The sequence below is a fragment of the Pelecanus crispus genome, chromosome 6 (assembly GCF_030463565.1).
Source record: "Pelecanus crispus isolate bPelCri1 chromosome 6, bPelCri1.pri, whole genome shotgun sequence".
NCBI classification, from domain to species: domain Eukaryota; kingdom Metazoa; phylum Chordata; class Aves; order Pelecaniformes; family Pelecanidae; genus Pelecanus; species Pelecanus crispus.
Window position 1 is genome coordinate 19612066 of NC_134648.1, and position 25202 is coordinate 19637267.

Below are 25202 nucleotides of genomic sequence, written 5' to 3' on the forward strand. Positions count from 1 at the left end.
GTGGCACTATCTGACAGAACATGGCACCTGGCATTCTTCAGCTTTCTCTGTTTCTCGAAGACACCCCAGATTTCTCCCTAAAAGCATACTTCCTTTACTGACAGTGCTCTGCAGCTCCTGCCTGCAGGAATATATTTCTGCCAAAACCAGAGATTTTGGCACTACTGCTCTGAAATCTTGAGGCATTCTTTTATAAGGAGCCTTTTCCCTCCCTGCACTGACGGGAATAACACAAGGCAAAGTCAAACAAAGCTCTTATTCATTGCCTCAGCCCTCTAAGTCACACACCCCCATGCCTACGCATACACACACAGACACACTTCAGCAAGAGCTTTGTGCGTACTCAAGCAGGCGCAGCCCCAGGCAATGAAAGGAGAAAGGGCCCTCATAATTGTCATTTATCAATATTCATAAAGAACCTGCCTTAACCCCCTCTTGTGCATGCTCAGGAAAAAACACAAAATGAAACCCAACCAAAATAAAAATAAAATGAAATAATCATCTTGCTGCTCATTACCGCAGGGGATTTCCTCTCAATGTCACCACTGCCCTGTGCAGTAATTGGCATTATCTGTTATCTCTGAAGCCATAATAAGGTTTGCCACGGGGCATTTTCTGTAATCATATTTTTATTTGTCAGCTTGTGAGATACAGACACCAAATATGAGCTTGACCAAAGCAAAAACCCAACACACACAAAATACGCATGCTGCCAATCCCAGCTCTTGCCGGTGATGTCACACCCAGCCAATGAGGCGCCCGCCAGCTCTCCTTGCCTGGTTCCCACCCTCCATTGGTGCTGCAGCATTCCCTTGCTAGAGATAAAAGAGACTCTTCCTGAGGAAAGCAAGGGTTTGCGACCTACCCCAATATGTGCTCCTACATTGTTTCCAACAGGAAATATAACCAACACTGAACTAGCTCTCCCACGGTACGGAGGCAGGATATTCAAAAGGGACTATTGATTTGAGGCACCCAGCTGAGACATCTTAAAGGCCCTGAATTTAGGAGAGCAGACACCCAGCATTAGGTGAATGGCAGCTTATGAAAAGAGCATCAGTTACGTCCAAAGAAAACTTCCTAGGCTAGGATGGTCTTACACTGATGTCCAAGGTTCCTCTGCCAGGTTCCTCTGCCATTTCTTGCACCACTGCTGAGTGTGTCTGCTCTGGGCACTGCAGCACGGTGCAGAGCCCTCCGAGCTAGCACAGAGGAAGAGCTGGAAGCAGAAGCAAGAATGCTGCATCACTGAGCTAACTGCTCTGCTTGCCAGCTCAGGCAAAGCAGCAAGGTAACACAGATGAACTGTTTGCCGGATCCCACATAATACCTCTGCACGGTCCTGTCTGTTCGCACCCACAGTTGCCTTTGGGTCCCTAGCATGACATGGTGCTATGTATGCAGAAAAGTCCTTGGAGAACCCTTCAGTGGGTTACCTATAAACTTTCCCCCATGGCCAACCGGTACCACAAAACCCTGTAAGTGACCTCAGAGTGACGTACATCAAATCTTCCCCCACTGTTTCCATTAAATAAAATAAGAACAAAAAGCTCATACTTTTTGAAAACAGCACACAAACAGACTCAAGCTCCAAGCCTATTCTGCTTCCTTGTCTGAGGTGCTTGTTTGAAAACACCTCTCAGACATAAGTGATCTCTCCACACAGTAGCAGCAGAAGCCTTTTACTGACAGGAAGATTAGGGAATTCTTTCTGATTCTTTGATCCAGGAATCCTGGTGCATCAATACATTTTGAGCAGTGAAAGCTGAAAGTGGTTACATACTGCTGTGAAAGTAAGCCACAGGTATTTCACAGTGTTTTGGGAGGTACAGAACGAAGATGGGACAATGATATGGGGCTGGGGACACCAGGCTATCAATCTATTCTGCCAGTAGGTTAGAGGCACCCACATTTAGTCATTAACCAAAGCAGAAGCCTTCATTTTTCAACATGGTCATAACTGGATAACCTGGCTGATGAGATGATTTGTCATTTCACTGCCCCACGACAGGACAAGGTCAGGCTTCATTGCTTAGGAAAGCACATTAACTTTTATACTCACACACATGCACACATATATTTATGCATGATCTGATGTTCAAAAAGGGTTTAATGATAACTGTCCAGAATACAACACAAAGTCTAATATCACACAGACCACACAAGACTCAGAGTGACCTGGAGGGAGGGAGAGCTTATGATCTACTGCTAACTTACTCAGCACTAGATGCTAGTCGAGTGGGAGTTGGCAAGGAGACAGGGGATTTACTTCTAAACAAGACTACTGCCTACAATCCAATATGTTTAACAGAGGAAAATGGATTCCTCAAGAGAGACATGCACTCTGCCTTGGAAATTCCACATATCGTTAAACCTGCAGAGGTGCTTGTCTGTCTGACAGCCTCACCACAATCCTCACTCAGTTTACTAAAGTCTGCCCTATCAAGACATATCCAGCACAAGCCCAAAGGACTAGTATGTATGTGTATATACGCATACTTTCATAGAAACTTCTATCCCAACAGAGATTCATATTTCTCTGGAATATTCATTTGGAAGAGTAAATAATTTCTCTTCAGTTGTACTTAAACATTTTTGAGTCTTCTTGGATTGGGTCACTACATGTTAAGCCAACTAGGGAACAGAAACACGTATGTATGCAATCCACCAGTGGTTACACTGCCCAGTGTACATAAAAAATAACAGCTGTAGAACCTACCAAGGATTATGCTGATTATAAGAAGGTCATGATCGCTCAACCCAGTTGATTAGCAGGGAGGAAAAATTGTGGAATTCGCAGAATAAAACTTGTCAGAGGTCTCTGCCAACACAGAAAACTTAGATCCTCTAGTTAGGGCATGCAACCTGCTCTCAGCTCCTCTGGGAATTTCTCTGACTATTGTAACCCTGCCTGTGCCAGGCAGGCATTGTCCTCAAGACCTTCTCACCCAGATTCACCACCTTTGAACTGCCTCTTCTGCTAACAGCATACTCTCCTTAATATATCCTCAAGAAAGGCTCTTATTTCCCTTTCCATTTATTAGAAATATGCTCTCTTTCAGATTAATATTTCTTGTTGAAATGAGTCAGAGATGTAGAGGGAGGGGGCTAGTTAAATATTTAGGCATCCATTTTTGCTGTGGCCATTTATGCTATGGATGTCTGGTTTGCGAGTTCTCAGCACAAAACTGGGGGTACAGAAAATCACTGTATGGCTACTGAGAAGCAACCACACAGTGATTATGCAAAGCCAACTATGATTATGCAAAGCCAACTGCTGCAATATCTATCAGTGGCCCTTGGCCTCTTGGAGGGGGGATCTATGGCTGTCTGTGGCTATGGAAAAGCAGCCATGCAGACATAATGCAAATGGTCTCCCCCAGCCAATCTAAATGTGAGGAGATGCATTTCTGAGAAATAAGCAGGCAGTCATGGGTCAGCAGCTATACAGAAACTCTGTACTCAGACTGATTATAACAACTTGATTTCAGTATAATTTAAATTACTTAAACTTGCTGAAGATGAAGGAGAAACTGGTCCAATTTAAAACACCACCTGAAAGCACACATCAAACCACACTTGATGGTTAAATCATATGATGGAGTTAGTGGGTATCAATAGCAGTCAGACCAAGGAAATTCGTCCCTACTGGAAAGGAAATTAAAGGCAACAGTGCCTCAAATGCGCAGAAGGGACTCAGTGAAGGTTGCCAAAAGCCAGCAGGTTTCCAAAAACTGAAGGAAGCCATAAAATGACTTTGCTGTATTTGTAATTGTCCCAAGTTTCTTCAGGGATTCATTTTGATATAGTGTATGTAATTGTCAGTTATTAGTAAGTGCCCCAAGAATGATGGAAATTAAACTGTTTTTCCGTGGTGGTTTTGGTTTTCCTCGTTAAAGCATTCCCTGTGAATTTCTCCTCCAGTGAGAAATCATGGACAATCTTCTCCATGAAAAGTCTGTGACTGGTGCACTGTCTCACAGACGGCCAAGAATTAAAAAAAACACCAGCAATTTACATAATGCTTTTAGAGCTTTACAACATCAGTTACTTAATAGTAAGCAAAACTATCAAGATCCCTTTACCCCGTGCTTTTATGTAACAGGTAACTCCCATTGGAAATGGCTGTACTCACCATATTGAATGACTATGGCAGAAGTCTAAAGCAGAGATGATTTGTCGGAAGAACTTCCTGGCTTCTTTTGGTGTCAATCTTCCCTTTTTTACGAGATAGTCGAAGAGCTCCCCACCTGACACATGTTCTAGCACCAAATACCTAGAAAATAACAAAGCCAGGATTTTGTAAGCACATTATCATACCAATCCCTTCACACACACAGAGTTATATACAAACACCTCTATTTACACACAGTCAAGGACAACACTTCTGGAAAGAATAGTGGAAGAGAATCAGGATTTTAAAATCAGGAGTGATTAATATTTTTAACAGGGGTTCTGCAAACTTCAGACATGCCACTGTTGGACTCAGTGTTCAAATAAAAGCAAGAGATAATCCAGAAGCCAAAAACGACTCAAAAGACCAGGAGGGGATGAAGAGAATAATCAGGTATAAGCTTTCACAGCAGCTGTTAAAGCTACTGTGGAGTGAGACTGCATACTAGGAAACCTCAGGTCCCTTAACCAAGCTGACAACTCCTTTATAAAACAGCTGTGGCAAAGCTGCACTCACATGCTGTTCTGTCTTGGACACCTGAGAACCAGACAGATGTCAACAAACTAGAGGGAATTAAAAAAAAAGGTGAATAGTTTAAATTATGAAAAAAAGATAAAAAGAACTACATGTGTGCAGCCTATGTGCAGCTTTTGCTGCTAACAGCAGTGATTTGCTGGAGTAGCTGCCCTCCCTTGCAACTCACACGTGAAAAATGTGACAGAGTGAATAAATGCGACACAATGGGGACCTAGGAGCAAGAGAGGAAACCCCAGACCTCACATAGCACTCCTGGCAGTCATAGAGAGAAGAGTGAAATCTTCTGGAAGGAAAGGACTTGCCATGGATGGATCGTCTTGTTGTTCTAAGTAGGGGTAATGAAAGGCAGCCAAGCAGTGGAAAACTTAGTATAAATCTCTGGAAAAGTTGCCTAATAGTGGGAATGAAATAGTTTCCCCAGGGAAGTGGCAGGAACACTGTCAACTGAACCATTTAAAAATAAACCAGATATAATATGGACTAAGCAATAGACTTCTATTGGCAAGAGGATTGCTTGAAACCTCTATGGACTTTTTCCATCTCTGTTGTGATTTTGTGCTCTACTCTCTCCTTGCTTGTTTTCCCAGCAAATACTATTCTAATACAGAATGAAGAAATTATGCAGTGAAATTATTTATTCAGAATCTGAAATGACAAGTATAAACAACAAATCATTATTATTATTTTTACTGAAAAATCACTTTTGTTCTTTGGCTCTGCTAGCTGGCTTAAACACTGTAAGAGAGGCAGAAACCTGTATTCCTCCCTTACTGCCTAACTACTTTGAACTGAGTTTCAGGGTTGTGCTGCAAGGCATGTGATCTGAAAGGTGGTTTCTGTAAAGCAACAATGTAAGAGTGAACAGGGCATTCAAACCTTTGGCAGTCTGTTTGAGAGACATCACCAGAAAACCTGCAAACAAGAATTAGATGTTTTTCCAAATTTTGAGCGTAGTTCTCTGTCCCCTCCTCCCAACAGCACCGCAGACCAGGCTGAACTGCATGTGCAGTATGATCCCTACCTCTCAATGCTTTGCTTTACAGCAAGCTAGTTTTATTACCAGTATGAATCCAACTCTTCAAATTTGAGTGGACAATGAAAATAATTAATCAAGGATACTGTCTTTTCTGTACCTCAAGCAGCATAATCTCAGAGGAAATTTCTAAATTTCAAATGGAAAGAGAAGATGATTATTATAAATCTGGGGGCTTAATTATTCCTCTTTCCAATGTTTCCAAAAAAACGGAACAGTAGAAGGAGTAAAAGCTGTTCTGAGGAAAGTAAAGTTGGCTTAACGATAATGGCATTAGCCTTGAAGTTGCAAAAGTGGGACCTGAGCTTCTGGTGCATCATCAGCTCCTGTGCAACTTCCATGTATCAGCTTCCAGCCAGCACAAGGAGAAAGCATTTCCCTGCCTTACAGAAATGCAGCAGAGAATGCAGCAAGAGACAGACATTAATATTGTCTTGCCAGCTAAGTAGTACGAAAGCACAAAGAAGTGGACAACAAATTTAAATTCTAAACTTTAGGGAATTAAAATAGTATTTTCTGCAATTTTTATCAAAATAGAAACAGTTACAAGAAATACAGTAATATTGACTTTTTTTTTCATTAAAATGAGTAAAAAAGAAAAATCTTGACTTGAAAATCACATTTGGAATCTGTGGCTTATCTCCTCTCCAAGAAGAGATGAGTAGTTACCAGACTGTCTAATGAGTACACCTTGGTAATATGGAGATGACTGTTTATTTGCATTACATTTTTTGAGCAAGACATTGAACCGCTCAGAAGAAAGCCGATATGCAGTAGCCATGGGCACTGAGGTGTCCACATTTTCAAGTCCCAATCCTCACCCAAGCCTTGGCTAATGGACACTCTGGTAAGAGGGTTTGCTACATAATTCATTCTCCCTCTCATACTAGAGACAGATCTGGCTAACTATCCCATATGAAAGACCCAAGCCTGGCACAGAATCAATCCTAAAATTCTCCTTGACAGCTCCCTCTCTCACTGTGCCCAGCAGAAGCTGGATACAGCAGTGAATCTTGCCCCCAAAATTCAAATTGCTAGCTGCTTTCTTTTCCTGGGAGGTATTTTACAAAGATGATTGCAGTTACAGGCATACAGAACACCCTCCACACTGGTTTCAAATGCACAATTTTGGAAAATTACAGACCCAGCATTTCTGTCACCCACAGCAGGAACTGCAAAGCAATTTATTTTCATCAACTTCATCTTATTAAAAACACTCAACAAAAATGCACTGACAAGTTGTATGGAAAATAAAACAAATTGAAAGACAGGGAGCATTTACAAGGTTATTCATTTTTGTTTGCTATCTAGAAGCACCAGGTATAATAACGGAAACGAACAGGGGAGAACAGTTGAAAAAGATTTGTGCCTATGACAACTCAAGGGACACAGAGAAGCACAGCAACGATGTATTCTGATCTTACAAAGCCCCCAACGTGACAGGAGTGAGAAGGATGACAAACACATTCCCCAGTGGTCAAGTGCAAGAAATAAATGCTGCAGGGATCATTCCACAAGTACTACGTGGTTATGTTGCAGCTAGGATTCCTGAGTTTGGATTTGCAGCTGATCACCTGCCAACCCTACTCCCTCCAGTATGATGCAGGTTTTTTTAGGATAGCCCCCAACTAGGAGATTTTCGATTAAGCAAGGGCATAATTCAGCACCTGCCTCCATCTCTGTGCAAGCCAATGTTTTGCTGGCGCATTTTATGGCACAGTAGTAGTACACATGTTCTTTCCAAACAGGCCAACAAAAGGGGTTTAAACATTTCCAAGTGTTGCACTGGTTCTAACTATCACTGTACAGCTTACACAATCCCCACCGGATGCTGTATATCTGGATCTATCCATCTATCTGTGTATGTGTGAGTGTGTCTGAGTGACTCCATAAAAAAAGATAATACAAACTCTGAAAAGCCAAACAGAAAAAGCAAAGGAAAGAAAGAGTGTTATTCCAGAGGCTGGAAAATGAGGCATACAGACACTACATCTTTCCTGAACCTGTGGCACAGATGAGAATCCAGATCTCCTGAGTCCACATCTAAAATCCTTTACTTTAGCAAAGTGCTATGGGATTGGAAGTATGCCAATGCCAACTCTTGGAGGATCTTGGAGAAGGTAAATAACACATAGCCTGCAGGGGAGAAAAACACTAAAAAGTATTTTCCCAAGTTTCCCCTTCCCTTTTACCTTTCCCAGATATGACAGGTTCTCATCTCACTGTAGTACTACTTTTCCCATTTATTCTAAGCAAGCGAGAGAATTCTAAAAATCCCAGAACATTAACCAGAACTAGTCTACTATTACATCTGGAGATGAAAAGTAACTTACTGGCGAATGAAGCTGTTTTTTTAAAACCTGTCTATGTAAGATTGACAGCATCAGTTTTCCCACTGTAAAAACGGAGGAAACCCTGCTCTGTAATAGCCATTGCAAGGAGGTTCAAGGAAAGGAAAGACCCAGCCTCTGACTGGTAGCGTGCATACTACTTGTTGTGATAAAACAGAGAGGAGCTACATTAGGACAAAGGACTGTAAGAGCACTTAGCTCTCACATCTTCGATGCTCTGGACACACATCAGCTCTTCTAATCCTTGCATTTCACATGAGAGAAGCATTGCAAGTATTAAACTCCTGTTTTTTACTGATAGGGAACTGCGAAGCAAAGTGACGTGCCCAGGGTTACAGTCATCCAGTATAAGAGCTCGGATTAGCACCTGTGGTCCCTTGTGCCTTCTACTCCATGCTGTCCCCACCACCAATTTCTTCTCTGGAAAAGCAAGAAAACATCAGGCTTCTGCAACTCAATATGAAGCCAAGTGCATGTGGTGTTAAAAATAAATCCTTGATTACTGGTTTTCCTCACTAGATATATTCTTTAAGAGGTTGCAAAAATTTTCACAGGCCACAGCTTGCTTTCATAAAGACACTAAGGTCCATGTCTTGCATGACATCTCATTTCCCTGCTACAAGCCAAGACACGAAACAAAAAATCTCTGGTTAAGTTTCAGAGCTGAAGGAGACAAGACTTTGGTGTTTAAAGACAAAGAAGATGAATGCTTAATACAATAATAATTTTGTCTATTGGAGAGGAGCAGAGAGATTGCATGCAGCAGCTTTCTATCTATTCCCTTTGCCATTTTTCCATCTGCATCCCATCATCACCACCTCCCCAATAAAAGGTAAGTTCCTAACCTCAAATGACCCACTACATATCATATCAGAGACGTGCATGCAGCTTATAAAAGCAAGCTTAGAATAATCCTAGGCTCTTTTCTTTCTTTCTTTTTGGTTCCTTTTATTTATTCTTTCAGTAACCAACACAGTAAAGTACGAACGAAAACTAAACAATATAGGGAAGGAGGGATGATTTCTGCATGTGAAAGGGATGGAATAGCCAAGATGAATGTGAGAAATGTGGTCTTAAACTACCTTTGTGCCCCTCAGATTCTGGCTATAGCTGGAACAGCGCAGACTCCACAGCTCTCTAATTCACAGTACCCTCCCTGTGGATGACTGTGGCTTGTTCTGTAGCTTAGACTGGACATTTAGCAGAAGTGCACTGTGCCTCTCCTCCCCATTACCCCAACTTGCCTGTATTCTGGGGATCACAAGATTTGACAGCCCACCAGTTTCACATCATTCCTGCATCCTTCAAGTCATCTTAGTCTTTTCCAAATCCTGCATGTCAGTAGGACTCCTATAAACACAGAGGATGGTCCATTCTCCCCTGGGAATCATCAATAAATATCCAATGATCAACAATGATTTTGTCTACAATCACCATATTTTTTGGTTGTACCCAACTACATTAACCACCTGACAGGGCTGTGAGGATTTATGATGCCACTGCCATAAGTTAAAAAAAAATCTGTGGCTTTTGCCCCAAAACACACAAAAAATTTGCAAAATTTAGACACTCAGATAAAAAAATCAGTACAGTTTTCTTCCTTTTCTCCTAAATAAACTAAGATGCTGATTTTCATCTCTAATGTCTTTGGTTGTCCTATCATCAGCTCAAGCACAACAAGGCTAAAACAGAACTCAGCCTCATCGCCCCATTCCACTTCTTCCTTTCTCTACCCCTAGGGACAACGCTGCTTGTTTGATTATGATTCAAGCTTGCAGTGCGGGTGTTACCTTTGACTCAGGCTTTCTTCAGGTCCCTACAACTTGGTTGTACTGGTATCTTTTAGATGTTATCTTTATTATACTTCTAAGATAATGGTTTTCCTATCCACCCACATGGCTAAAATTTCATGTCTAATTTTAGCTAGATATATTGTATCTAAATTAATTCTTCATCATCTCCTTCACTTTGGTAAATACATTCTTGACCTACTGCTGGCAATTCAAAATAGATATCAGATCATCACTGCAATATAATTTTCTTAGCTTTCCACTTTGACCACTCCTTCCATGCCTCCATTGTCTCCTCTTTTTATACTGTATCTAATATGAACTAGCTACCTTCACTTCTAGATACCTTGTAGCCCCTTCTGTAACCAATCTAGGATCACTTCCTCGGCCTTTGAGGTTGACTTCTGACTCTGACCAGTGTCCAAAGCCAGGTTCCACCATCTACTTGTTAAATATCCAGGCAAACAATTCTGTGCTCTCACAACACACCCCTACACTTGGAATAGCATCACTGTTAATGACAGAGCTACATCATCGTTTTTCTTCAGCAACTTCCTGAAGACTGTTCTTTGCTGCTTGATGCTTGACAACAGCTTGGACTTCCCCATCACAGGGTTTCCAACAGTTACTTTGTATTTTGGATTGTAATCTGACTAGGGCATAGGCTCTGTTTTTGTCCCATTCTTGTCCAGTGCAAGCACAGCAAGGTCTTCTCTGTGACCAGATTGCCTTTGCACTACAATACTATGAAGACATCACTTAAAACAGCAACAAAGATACTTTTGGTGATGATTTCTTCCTCCCATCTGGTGGACTATACTACAACTTATTAAAGGGTGCCTTTAGGCACCCTTGCCCTAGGGAGCTTTGAGGAATAACTGACAGAGCTCTCACTGAGGCAAGGCAGCTACATGCTACCTCCAAAGCAGGACTGTAACAAAAGAAACAGGCTGGCTCTGAGCAATAAATGGAAAAATGCTGTTAAAGAAAGACTAAGTGGCACAGAACACTAGGACCATGCATTACTAGGTATTTATAGCAAAATAAAAAAAAAACAAAACCCAAACAAACACACCAGTTATCATCTGTAAAGAACGAAAAGCTGTCTTTAAGCCATTAGCTAGAATGGTGTGAAATACTAAAATTCTTGCCAGATGGGACTGCCCACAGCGGCCCATCACTATACATCCCAGTGTGGGTATGCAGCTCCTGTTTTCTCAGCCTTATAGATGAAGACAATTTACAAGACATTCACAGCTACACAAATTAAGTCCTCTGGGGCAATACAAATATATTTATTATTATAAAAGCATTAAATGGCTAGAGATCTTTAGATGAAAGCTCATACTGAAACACAAAGTATTTCAGGTAAGTATTATAAATGAAAAAAAATAAGAGTAACAAGAAATACTCTTTGATGCTCTAGGAATGGTAGTCAATTCACACAGTTTCTTGTTTTGGTCAGGCAACAGAAGCTTCGTTCATGAGGGCATGCAATTAGCTATCTGTTAGGGAACCAGTTAATAATATGTTTTTTATTAAATAGTATGGTATTTACACATATGATGCACAACTTTGCTTAAACCTAAACAAGTAGGTTGGTCTTCTACATAAGCCTGAATGTCCCACTGGGTACCATCACACACCACTGGGAGATGTTCTAGGATTTTTACTATGCCAGAAATTAGACTGGATATTCATGTGGCACTGGCTAGCTTTTAAGATGCACAACTTCAGGCATGCACTCCAGCAAGATGCAAAACCCAGATGCAGTTATATAGAGATACACACAAAGACAAGAAAAATCAGGAGAGTTCCTGCTTGCTTCCTCTATGCTCAAGAGTTTACTGTTTTGTGATGCCCATGTCTTACCAGACATTTCATGGAATGACCACACCTGCTGAGAAGCTTAACTACTCTGTTTTATCACTTAATAGTTGATTATTATATGAAAATCATGAGCATAATCCTAAAACTGGGGAACATGGCATGGATCAAGACACTTCGGAGTTGATGCAGATGTCTAAGCAATTACGAGGCTAGGGACACAAGTCAGGTAAGAATCCCCTTTATAAAGAAAGATGTGTCTTTAGTTCTTTTCTGTCCCTATGTTTATTAGTGCCCACATCCATAAAAAACTCTTGAAGTTTGGCCACAGAATCAAACACAAATGGAAACGGCTGCACCACAAAGAGCATGTAGTAGGCACTGCCACCAATCTTGACGGACTCTGAATCATCTCAGAGTAACCCACAATCCCTGGCAGATTATTCACGAGAAACGAACTACTCCTTTTGACCAATTCAGCTAAGAGCTAGAAAACTCATTACATTTCAAAGCTCCAGTGAATCAGCAAGGGATCTGTCTGGAACAGCAGACTGCCAAAGAAAACCTTTAGAAGAAAAAAGTCCTGTTGATTCCTCTTCCATGCTACCACCCTACTTGCAAAATGTCCTTCCATAATGTCCTTCCATACATATATATATATAAATGGACATACGTGTAGCAGGGAAGAGGTTAAAAGCTGCCCAGCCCAGACTGACATGTTGTAGTTCTTTGATGGCTTTTTCACTGCACTGTTTTCTATTGATTAAATAATCTCTATCAGATATTAAGCCCCTTGTTATTGGCGCAGCCTATAAATTATTCAGAAGTTATATAAATTCTTACGGCGGGCATGAATTTTTAAACCCTAATTTGGCACCAGGCCAGGAACTCTATTTTTTAAAAATTTTTTCCTCGCCTGCAAGAAAATGCGCATGCGTTAGATTTTTTTTTTCCAAAAGACAATTTTAACTCCAGTCTGCTTGTTTGAATGGAGATTGTATTTGATTGCTCATTACATTTGGACGTGAACAGATGGGGGCTTTTGGGGAAAAGAGAAGTAGTACGAGATTACGCTGTTGTGCTCTGTACCTTCGATTTATTGGGGATGAAAGGTGTTTTGAGCAGTGCCTTCATGGTGTGTAGTCATGCATGCCAAGGCACTGCAGCAGCCATCCTATTTGGGCACATGATATGGAATGGATCCAGCCAGAGGGATCCTCAGCACAGGATGGGCAGAGCTGAGACAACACCCATCAGCTCACTGCTGCAATTCTGCTACTGACCATATACTTTTGGGTTTTATTCTTCAGAGCTAAGTGTCCTTTCCTTTAACAACTAGGGCCCAGACACACAAAACGTTGCCTAATGAAGCCTGTAAGAGAAATTAGGCACTTAAATGTACTGTGGCTCTAGAGCTACATCTCCCCCTGACCCCTGTTCATGTCACAGAATTGCTCCACTATGGACTCATTTTCTCCTAAGCCCAGCATCATGGCCTGGATGGTATGCAAGTGCACATGTCAGGCAGTGAGCAGAAGATACAGTCAGGCTTTTGGGTAGAGCTTATTAAAACCATGTTGCACAGGGTGTAGTATTAATCATCACCACCACCTCTGTGCAAGCCCTGCTTTGTGCCAGGCTGGCATCCCTCCTGCAAGCGGTGACACCTGTCCTCGGCGCAGCACCCCCTCCCCTTCCCCTGGCCTCTAGCCAGCTCCTCGTCTCCAGGCCCACCCTTGACTCAAAACCTTACATGTGCTGGCTCCACTCCTACAGCTGACTGGCTTTCCTCTGGCTACACGTGCTTGTAATTCATGACAGTACTAAAACAAGTCAACAGCAGAAGAAAAGGGGTCAAAGAGGCTGGTTATAAATATTTCTCTTCATTCTAATCAAGGCTCTGGTGGAACATCATTTTATGTTCCAACCCTGTTCTATTTTCTTTTCCCGTATCCACAGCATCCTGTATCCACACCCCACGACCAGACTACCAAGAAGCATACCTACCACAAAATTAATTTTCAGTGCTAAGCCCTTGGAGCTGCTCCAACTTGCTGAACCCTCCTTCTGCCTTTAGACAGGTTTCCCCGCAGATGCATTGAATGTCAGAGTCCTGGACTACCAATAACAGAAGAATGCGCAGAACCCTTTTTTTCTCTTTCTTACATCCTCTGGCACCTCACTATTAGTTTTCAACAAAAATAAACAGAATTACAGTAAAACCCTGCAGGAGAGGACTGGCAGCATGAATGCCTCTGCAGACACCACCAGAGCTGTAAGTCTTTGACTCCTGCTGTCAGCTGATCTTGTTTTAAGCCAGAAATGTGAGTTGTGTGCAGGTAGGAGGACATTTTAATTTTGTTATCTGGCTCATTGGGAAGCACCTTCACCTCTGAAATCAGGAGGTGGTGTGTTGTGTACATTGCAATGTGGCTTGGGTACTTGCCCAGTGATAGCACTGTACTGCTGAATGATGAGAAAGGGACTTGTGGTTGGAAAAAGAGCTGATGAACACATGGCACATTTCAGAGAACAATATCCTGATGTCCACTCCTTCTCGCAAAACAGATTCTTGTTTAAAATGCTGACCAAGTTGGACAACATAGAGATTTAAAATAAATGCTCCCACAAAATTTGAAAATTTGAAATCTTAAGTGTGAAGATTTGAAAATTAATCGATATAAATCTATACGTATATATACAAATATCTGTATGCACCTACAAATAGAAATTTACAGATATATATATACACACCCACACAGACATTGATGGAAAGGGAATCAAGAAATACCAGTATAAACATCTGAAAGAAAAGGGCATGGAGTGGTCCTAGGATGTCTTTATTCTATCTCATTTCCACTCCCTGCCAAACCCCCGATAATTTAAACTAAATAGCTAATCAAATGAGATCAAACGGATAATGCCACCCCTGTTGAGAGTTCTGCAGCAAAACTGTATTAGTCAGCTTTATCCCCTTTGGAAAGGAAAGGTCCATCTCCTGTGGAATATATGCTGGCACTTAGGTTGCCATGCTAACAGCTCCTCCAACAGTGGGACAATTGCTTTCCTAAGATCAAAAGGAAAGCTGAATTTACTGTATAAAATGCAGTAAATGTACATATCAGAGATTTAAGAATAAAGCACAGGATTGCTTCGTAGAAAACATTGGAGCCAACCACTTCACTCATGATGGAACGGGCTTTGCATGTTTCTTCTTATTTAAACCTCAACAAACCTGCTAATGAGAACCTCCTGCTCATTCACAGTGGTAGTGCTGCTAACAGTGTATGAACTCCATCCTCCTCTGCAGTTGCTACACAAACTCCATCTAGGGCCAATTCAGGAAAGACCTTTTCTATACATAGCACAGAGAGAATCATAGAATCATAGAATCATAGGATCATTTAGGTTGGAAAAGACCTTTAAGATCATCTAGTCCAACCATTAACCTAACACTACCAAGTCCACCACTAAACCAATTAAGGGTAGAGAAGTAATTTCATGTTTCCTGGCTTGGTGGCTGGATTATTTTTTAATGAAACTAAAAACTAGGAATCATTAAGGTTGGAAAGGATCTCTAAGATTAACAGTCCAACCATCAACCCAACACCACCATGCCCACTAAACCATGTCCCAAAGTGCCACGTCTACCTGGTTTTTGAACCATTAAAGCCATTGAAGATTTGAACTGTTGAAGAGGACCATCACCCAGGTTCACACAGTTCATTTGCAATGCAGAAACCATATGACCAAAGGAGAGTTTCCCCTCTGATATGCATTACAGAACACACCACAACTTTGTTATCAGCTTTGTTATCACCTTGCTCATTCCCTTAGTTTATTTAAATTTCCCTAAAATTCCTGACTGTCTAAACTTGGTTAGTCAAAATGACTGGTGCACACACAAATTTTGGTAGCTCATTGGTCATTCCCCATTATGAACCAGCAATTTAAGTACTTAAACAACTCTGGGCTCACACCATACCAGGCTACTTTAATTCATTCTTGATCTTTAAAATGGGAGGATGATGCCCCCTTCCTGGCTGTTTTGGCTACTAACATTATACGATGGGAGAGAGGGAGGCATAGATTGTCTATAGCTGTTTCTAAATTACCTGCTACTGTGGACTCCCAATCTTGCTTGAAGGCCATCAGTGTGGTCATACAACAAATACAAAATAATTCAACTGTCAGTAATATTGCTAGGCTGGCAGACATAATGTATATCTGAGGTGGTATATCACCACATATACAGAAAGCCACAGTGCAGCTATGTTTTCCCTATGCACCTAGAACTGTAGTCCAGAGACAACTCAAAATGCTGGATAAAGAGCTGGAAGTCTGTCCTGGTTTTGGCTGGAATAGAGTTAATTTTCTTCCTAGTAGCTGGCAGTGCTGTGTTTTGGATTTAATATGAGGATAATGTCGATAACACACTGATGTTTCAGTTGTTGCTAAGTAATGCTTATGCTAGTCAAGGACTTTTCAGCTTCTCATGCTCTGCCAGGTGCACAAGAAACTGGGAGGGGGCACAGCCAGAATAGTTGATCCAAACTCACCAAAGGGCTATTCCATACCATATGACGTCATGCTCAGTATATAAACTCGGGGGAGTTGGCTGGGGGGCAGCGATCGCTGCTTGGAAACTGTCTGGGTATCAGTTGGTGGGTGGTGAGCAATTGCATTGTGCATCACTTGCTTTGTATATTATTGTCATTATTATATGTTATTATTACTACTACTATTGTACTTTATTTTATTTCAATTATTAAACTGTTCTTATCTCAACCCAGGAGTGTTTCTCACTCTTACTCCTCCAATTCTCTCCCCCATCCCACTGGGGCAGGGGGAGTGAGTGAGCGGCTGCATGGTGCTTAGTTGCTGGCTGGGGCTAAACCACGACAAAGTCTTAGAGCTCGCAACCATCTCCATCTCTCCGACCATCTTGGTAAAAAAAACACCAAAATAAACAGAAAATGACTGCTAGGCTAACACACATATGCTAACAGATTTTTATTACTGTTTTTTAAAACTCATTTTCAGTGTTAAATAAACTGTGGAAAAAGGATTTGATTCATGGTTATGTTAGGAATCTACTCAACTAAAGCCCCTTGTCACAAATTAAATCATAAACCAAAAGTCAAACATGATTTGTGAAATTAACATTTATAGAGGAAATACTCCCCAGCGCTGCATTGTGATTAGTCTCTGGCATCTGAAATATCACCCATAATTCACAAGCTCCTCTGAAACCATGCCACTACCGTTACTGCTGAGATGGCACGCATGATGGAAAGGTGCTGCCACAACCAGAGAGCAATCCCTTTTTTGATGCTGGTAAGAACTAGAGGTCACTGTGTCTTATTATTTGGGAGAGTACATGCATACACACTTCTCAGCCCCCACATACTTGTAACACTTCGCCCCTGCACAAGCACTCTCTTCCACCTCTTCAATTTATCCAAGGCCATGGCTGTTTCTAATTTTGAACACGGAGGCTTGGCAGAAGCTCTGCACTGTGCCCTTTCTTTAAAATAGTGACTAATAAAAAATGAAATGTAATTAACAGTCATTGGCTCTTTCACAGAGTCAGTGTCTTTCACAGAGGGATTCAGTGCCTTTGCGGGTAGATGTGGACAGCTCAATCTTACAGGCAGAGGAGCTACAGCACAAAGACTTAGTGATTGTTAAAGGCTAAACGGTCACTGGTAAAGCACGCTTTGGAGCCCAGCATTTTTTAGAAGCCAGGATATCCAGATGTAGCTTAAAGATATGGGATGCTTCCCTTTTCAAGGTGATTTTCAGCAGGAAGATATTTTCCTGCCAAGGAATGCAGCAATTTTTTGGAAATCTTGGTGTAAGACCATCCCCACTGCTCTGAGCACTAGATATTTTTCACATGGAGCAAAATAGCCCCCAAGTCTTTCGGGGTAAAGAAGGAGAGCTCAGCTCAGCTGCTGGCTTCACAGGCATTCAGAGCAAGAAGAAAGCTTCAGCACCTCTGTAACCCATCCCCTCACTCCAAGTGATGATCATGGCCTTTCTTCTTCATGTATTTATACATTGCCTCTACTGCTCAAGTATACTACACCTACCTGGAACACATCAGCTGTATGCTGTGTTCATGCAAGTGTGCGTGTGTTTATGTGTGTGTATACCTAAGATTACACAACACACAAATAAACAAGGATCACAAAGAAGAATATTCCCTTTCTCTTAACCAAAAGAAAGCCTGGGGCCTCATCCTACCCCGCTCTAAACCAGAACAGAGAGGAATGTACTCTTACAAATGGTGCCTCTCTTCTCAGGATTAAGGGAGAACTTATTGGCTGTAAAGCCTTATTTCCTTTCTCTTGCACGCAGAGCAGGCTGCGTTAGATCTGGGCCTCTGTCCTCAGCTGGGGAAAACTGGGCTTAATGGAGTCATGACCATTTACGCCACTGAGGATAAAGCACTTGGCATGGAGCTCAGAGAACATCTGAGCCAGCCTCCACCCAGTGCCTGCACAAGCTCACTCTGGCAACTGCATTTCACCGTGGATGTCAGGCTCTGCCCCAAAGGAGGATGGGGAATCCAAAAGAAATTACTGCCTGCTCTACTAAGCTAACCCTTAGGCACAGAGGCCTCACTTCTTGGAATAGGAATTCATTGCTTCAGTAACAAGACTGGCTGAATAGTCCATGAGGGATTATTACCTCCATTCAACACACTTTCTTTGGGTAAACAGTCATTCCCTTCTTGTGTTGTGACATTAAGGAGAGGTCACCAATGGAAGGTGGTTTTTAAAAATAGTTTAATTTTTTTTTAACCACTCTCTTCTACTTGCAATAACCAGTTAAAAAGCTGAAAATAACACTGAGTTCCCTACTGGGTTGCCCTTTTCCATTTGGAGAACATTGATTTTTTTTCCTGTTGTGCCAAGATTAATGTGGCCTGTTTGACAACAGATTCAACATATCTAGTGCCCTGTCAAGCTAAAATGACTGTGTCTGTGGACAACATCCCTGTCTGGCACTGGCAATGATCTGGAAAAAAACAAGGCTTTCCTACTTAACTGTTACTGCAGAACTATCAGGAGATTTCAGCAGCCTTTAAAACCAAAAATTCTTATTGATGTGGCAAATTTAAAATATTTTTAGAGAGAGCTAAGTGTTTAAATGAAAACTATTAGGTAAGGGAAGTTATCCAAATTATCCACTGTAACTGTCTCTTACAGTTTTGATTCAAAATGGTTCCAATCTTACAGGTACAAACCTTCTTTCCCTGTTGCTGTTTGACAGAAAACATTGGTTTGTCCTCTCTCCTCCATTTTAAGAAGGAAAAGAAAGAGCATATAAGTAAAGTACAGAGAAGAAAACGAGAAAAGCCAAGAAAATAAGGAGTGTTCCTTCCTCATCCAAGTACCAGATATCACAGGGACACCAGCTGAGGGTGGAAACACACCCTGCCCCATTCTTTCAGAAATGTTACGAAGTTCCAAACCCCTCATCTCCCTCCCTTCCCTTTTCTCTGGCAAAAGCCAGTAATACCTACAAATATTTTTTATTTTCGTAAACATCATGCAGCTTTAAAACGTGGGGATGTTCTATCAACTTCAGGATGGCTATTTCCCGCTCCACCTGGAAGAAACAAAAAGAAATAGAGAAGATTAGAAGCTTGGTCTTAGAATACATTAGGTATCGTCACACATTTTCTTCCCATTTATCCATTTTCCACTGCTGTTTACATGCAGAGGATACGGCAACTTATAACAATGTATCATATTTAGCACTCATATAATTTAAGAAAAATTAAATGTATTCAGCCTCAGCACTCCCTGCCCTGCAGAAGAGAAAACCAGCACAATTTCAAGGTTGAAAGAAAAGTCCCAAATCTACCAAAGGGAATTAGCTGTAGGAGTTATACAAGCATTCAAGGCAGTTCCTGCCTCACAATCCAAAGCCAATGACATATTCTCGAAGTACAGAAACTCTAAGATGTCACTTAGGGCTCTCTGACCTCCCACAGGCACAGGTGTGGCCATGCTGCACTACGTATTGCATACCCAATTAATATAGGAAAATCCCCATCCTGAAAAATTTGCAGTGTATGCACGGGAGACAAAGAGCGGAAGACAGACAGCAATGTGATTTTATAGCTGCAGAACTGAGGCACAGAAAGGAAAAAAGTATAAGAAGTGACATAAGAAGCACAAGGCACAACAAGAAATTAAACCTGATTACTGGAGACGCCATGTTCAGAGCCTTAAGCATAATACTCTGCTTTCTCTCAATTCCCAATCTGTCCGAGCATGGCTACTTCTAAGAGCATGCCTTCAACACAGAGTTAACAAATTGTGACTAAGTCCCTGTAATTAGCGCAAGCCCTGTTCTCACCCAAAATTCCTATCATGACTGCTGTGGTGCTTTTAACTTGAATTTACTAAGGGTATTCATCAGAGATGGAGTCAGTGCAATTTCTCAGCTGCTAGCAAAATTGCTCTGTGCTGCTCAAAGCTACACTGCAACCGCTCTGATTTGACCTGGGCTAACTCAAAGGGAATTAATGTAGCACTGTGGAGACTGTAGATTACTGAAACAAACTCTGCAACTAGAAGCAGTCTAAGCATTACACAGTCGGGCATGACAAATTTCCAGGAATACACAAAGGCAGGAAAAAGACCTAAAGAAGCAAACAAGGACAGCTAGGTAGGGTTTTTTCGAGTCTATATAACTGGAATTCAGTCAATAATTCAGTCAATAACTGATTGTCCTGGAGCTCCTATGCTAACAAACAAAACATGAACAAACTACAAAACAATCCCTGAACATCTCCCCTGCAGGGATCAGACGAGTAATTAGGAACTTGCCCCAGTATACCTTTAGTTCTTGATGCCCTTTAACTTCCTGAGATATCATCCTCTACTAAGCCTGAACACAGACAACTTTCCCTGAATGTCAGTAAGATACTCAGCAGGAAATTTAGAAAGCGGTAGTCTTCCAGCACTGTGCAGAGGAGGAGGATTTCCCAGCATGTTGGTATCACCACACAAAACCAGCAAAAGCAACTCTCACACCACATTACCTTTGGCCTTCCTCACATATCAGGATGGAGGAAAAGGTGTTTGTACATGTGTCAGTTAGTCTTTCAAAGACACTTATTTCTCTCTGCAGAGTCAAAAGTCATGAGAGATCCACTTCCACACTTGGGATCTCTGGAAATAGCTCCTTCAGAGAAGTGAAGAAGAGAAAAGTGTATCAGGAAGCTCTAAAGGAATTAAGTGTTTACGTGTGCATGCATGTAAACATGTATGTGTGCAGTTCAGCACTGCCAGAACTGCTATGAATTCAGTGATACACAGTACTTGATGGTGACAGCTCTGTAGGCGCAACTTACTCATGACCAGTGCTTAGATGAAAGCCGCTTACACAAATAGGAAATAAAAGTTGGGTAGATTTCAACTTTACAGCTATTCCACCAAAAGAACAGTGGGAGAACTAGTTTATTCCATTTTTGTCTCCTCTTCAAAAAGACCTGTTACTCTTTACTCTTACAAGATATGCATTGATATTTGCAGAGCGCTTGTTCAGCCCTGTAATTCATAAAGTTGGATTTGCTTCAAGAATGAGGAAAACCAAACCACTCCCGTAACACTCTTCCAGTAGTACTGAGGTTCACCATCAGCACCATCTACCTACCACAGCTGCTCAGAAACTGGAACTCCAACAAAGTTCCCTTTGGATGGGGGAGACCAGGTATTTCATGGGGAATGTGACCATTGCACTAGCTATGGCAGAGATCATCCAACCCCATTCTCCCTCTTGGGAGACATCCTGCCTGTGAAAGATGAAATTCCCTGCAGATGGACTGTCTAACTGCATTGGAGATTCAATCTGAAAAACCTCTTGGCGGGTGCAGTGGCAATGTACGTTCAGACCAAGTGAGTGATGGATGGCAGCATCCAGTCAGGGTCCTGCTTGGTTACTGTCCTAAAGCATGAGAAGAGGCAGTGATCGGAGGAAAGGATTCAGTTACGGCACTGCATGGCCTATGTTTAACAAGAGAAAATCAGACTGGAGAGCAAATGTCTACTTACTACCTACAGATTTATACTAGGAACCAATTAAAAAGAAATAACCTGAGTTACCTAACTTTCATCATTTTAAGTGTGTAAGTGTGCAAGATTCTGTGCATATTTTTAACTTCCTGGGAGGAAACACAGTTTCAGAGGTCTTGATTTCAACCTCAGATATGCAGAAAGCATCTAGCTTGATGTGCCTGGCAGCATTTCACTACAATGTATTCAGTTCAGTGGTGCAAACCAAGGACAAAACTAATCTACTCATCTCAGTAAGACTTTGTATAATCCTTAGTGAAAAGGGCCTTTATGAAGGAAAAGTGTCATTACTGTACTTCTCATAGTCTAGGTCTTGGCCCCGTGTAGAGGAGCAAGTCATTAATGGTTGCATTACTTCAAGGACTAGAGATTCCCAGCTCTCTAAACAGCCATCTGATAAAGATCATCCTCAAAAATCTTACAGCAGTGTCCTGCCTCTTTTCCCTTCCAAAGAAAAACAACAGTTCACAAAAACATGCAGCAGACCACCTTCTCAAAATTACTACTGCAGACATTACTAATGGGTGACTCTCCTGGATTCTATTCATTTTTTATATCCCCACAGAGAAGCCAGTAACTGATACGGGTTGGACACAGACTGTAGATCTCAATAGTGATTTTACTGATGCATGGCTCAGGAGGACCTAGCAGCCACCATGTCATTCGCAAAGGAGAGGTATCTGAACTCACTGGCAAAATAAGAGAGGCCTGAAATAGCATGCAGCTTTGCCTTCTTCCCCAAAGCTTTGCCAGCCCTTGACATGCCTTTATTTCGCATCCCTGTGCTTGCAAGCCACAGAGTGCTGTCCAGCTCAGAGCTGGCAAGGAGAAGGTAATGGAGAAACCCTGCAGGGGTGTTTGCTTTAACGCAGATGCAATTATCAGAAAGCAGGCCAAGCTCAGAATAGCCTGTCTAGGTAGGCTCAGAGTCTGTGATAAACAGGAAATATGGAGAAACATTTGCATAACAGTTAAAAGAGAAAGGAAAAAAAAGTGAAGCTTTCCCTGTCACACAAATGCCAGGGCATGTCACAGGGTCCCAACTACAGCCTGGGTTGCCTCATACTATGGTAGGTTACTGACTGTGCAGCACTCCAGCACCTTGGAGCTGGGGAAAAGAGCTGTGAAAGGCTGTGCAGGGCAAACAGAGACACATCCCTAACTTGTAACCTTGCAGGTGCCAATTAGAGGTTTTAAAAATCTGTGCAGGAGGCTGAATTTGACAGGATGCTCCAGCGATTCAGCTAATGACAAAGTGCAGCACGGGGGCAACACAACCCTTAGAAGAAGAATGCAAACCTCTGGTCTCCTCTCCTCCGTCTCTACTTCACCCTCCTTCTCCCCCAGAGAAAATCACATCTCTCTGGTTTAAGCCCAGCTTGTCGGCACAGTCTTCACTGTGAGTGCTCTGCTCTCTTGCCTTCCAACTCACAGACACACGGGGTGCTAATTCACCCAGAAGGAGGGCAGGTCAAGGGAGCCTGGAGGTTTGTCTCAGTGATGAAAAAAGTTTCCTTTTCTCTTGTATGCATTTGCTCAATAACAATTGGGTCACCCATTACCCATGTGGTGCTGTGAGAACTTGAAAAATGAAGTGGACAGCTGTCGTGTATTACCAGGCTGTATTTTATCTACCAAATCTGTGCAAGCACTATGCAACCATCATTAATAGCAGTGTTTCTCAAAGAGCACCTATGCCCAAAAAGGTGGGGGACAGCAGATGATGCTTCTCCTCAGATGGTTTGAAGTTCACCAGCAGCACACCACAAAGCTCTCTCTTTCTCCATTGACATCAGTGGCTCCCATATTGCTCAAAACACTGGCCTGAGAAGGAAGTCTGGAGCTGCAGAAGTGGCAAGGGATAATAAAGCCCGCAGGCTGCAAATGTGTTGTGCTGTTTTTCCTACTCAGAACAAAATGGTGGAAGGAGGGTGGGGGTGGTAGGTTATCATGTGAAAATCAAGCTCTCTAATGTCAACTCTGCTTTGCTTTGAAGTAATTAATGACATACTTTTCAGAAGTCACGGCTGTCCCTCAGTTACTAGAAACTCAACCTGGACATGTCTGAGTTCAGAATTATTTAGACACAGGATGAACTTCAAAGTATGCTCATCTAAATCCTCAAGCTAGACCTCAGGCTGGAAACCTTATACCAAAGTGCCTACTTTCTCCAGTGTCTGGCCTGCTGTGCAGTAATTTGCACTTACACGATGAGAGCAAAGAAAACGCAAAGTAAATCACTGTGATACTTCACTGAGTTGAAGTAGCAAAACCAAAGGTATAGGATAGGAAGAAACTAATCTCAAGTTCTCTGGAACCCAAGTTCCTGCCATTACAGAAATATCCCAGAAACAGACCGTGGGATTTTATTAATTTGGTACTTTTGCTTCCATGTTATGTTGGACTGAAAATTAAAAATGGTGAAAAATGACTGGCTTTGATGAAGGCCATCTAGGTCACCTGTTCACTCCTTCCCATAATCACAGAATAAATAGGCTACTCTTGAGATCAGAAGAGAGCAGCATTAAAGCAGAAATGGCTTTATACAAGTAACTGTAGGCCCAGTATGTCCTGTAGGGTCACCACTATGGGGATATCATTCTTCCAAACAACTTAAGCCATTACCAAATCTCAGCAATACCACTTTATATCAGTTGCATCCTTAATGTCAATGGGACCATAAACAGAGAAGTGGGGAAAAAAAATCAGATTTTAAATGATTAAACATTAAAATATCTTCCTCTACAGCTCTGAATTTAGTTGATTTTTCACTTAAAGTGGCCTTTCAATACATTTATCCAAAAGTTCTTCAGCAGGCTATTATGGAAGCAAACGGAGAACCACAGAAGTTGTCCATCTACGGAGAGTATTTCCTGCTGCTGTTGTAGCCATTAGCTTCACACTTCTGAATGTACTGAGCCAGATTCAAAATGTATTGAAGTCAACAAAAGACATCAACTGACTTACATGGGCTTTGAATCAGACCTTCAAATGATCATTAAGTGGTATCTGGAAAAAATCTTCTATTACACAATTTTGGCTAATTAAATGCTTTAACATGAATTCAGGTTTTCTGCTAAGTACTAGTAATTACAAAAAGATTCTATAAAAAGTGGATAAATGAGGGGGGAAACGAGATTTAGATCTCCACAGAATCAGGCAGCCAGACAATGCCATACAAAATACTTACAACAAACAGACAAAATTACTGGAAAGCTGAGCAATTTCTCATTTTATTGAAAGCTCTATTATGGGCTCATTCCACCACAATTTTTGTTTGCATGCGTACTTCTCAAAGGTATTTCCCCATAAATGAAAATGAAAATAGGTATGTGTGAGAAGCAAGTGAGATGCATATTTGATGTTAAAATTTGCATGTGCAAACTTCTATAC

At 41.7% G+C, this 25202-nt stretch overlaps 1 protein-coding gene across 1 annotated transcript in view; it reads right to left on the minus strand.

The window, feature by feature from the left end:
• The window catches only part of BRSK2 (BR serine/threonine kinase 2), a 334509-nt gene that overhangs the window by 92645 nt on the left and 216662 nt on the right, over nt 1–25202 (minus strand). Inside the window, 2 exon segments of the mRNA XM_075712067.1 lie at nt 4136–4276; nt 19247–19332. Of these exon segments, the coding sequence (XP_075568182.1) occupies nt 4136–4276; nt 19247–19332 (227 nt within the window).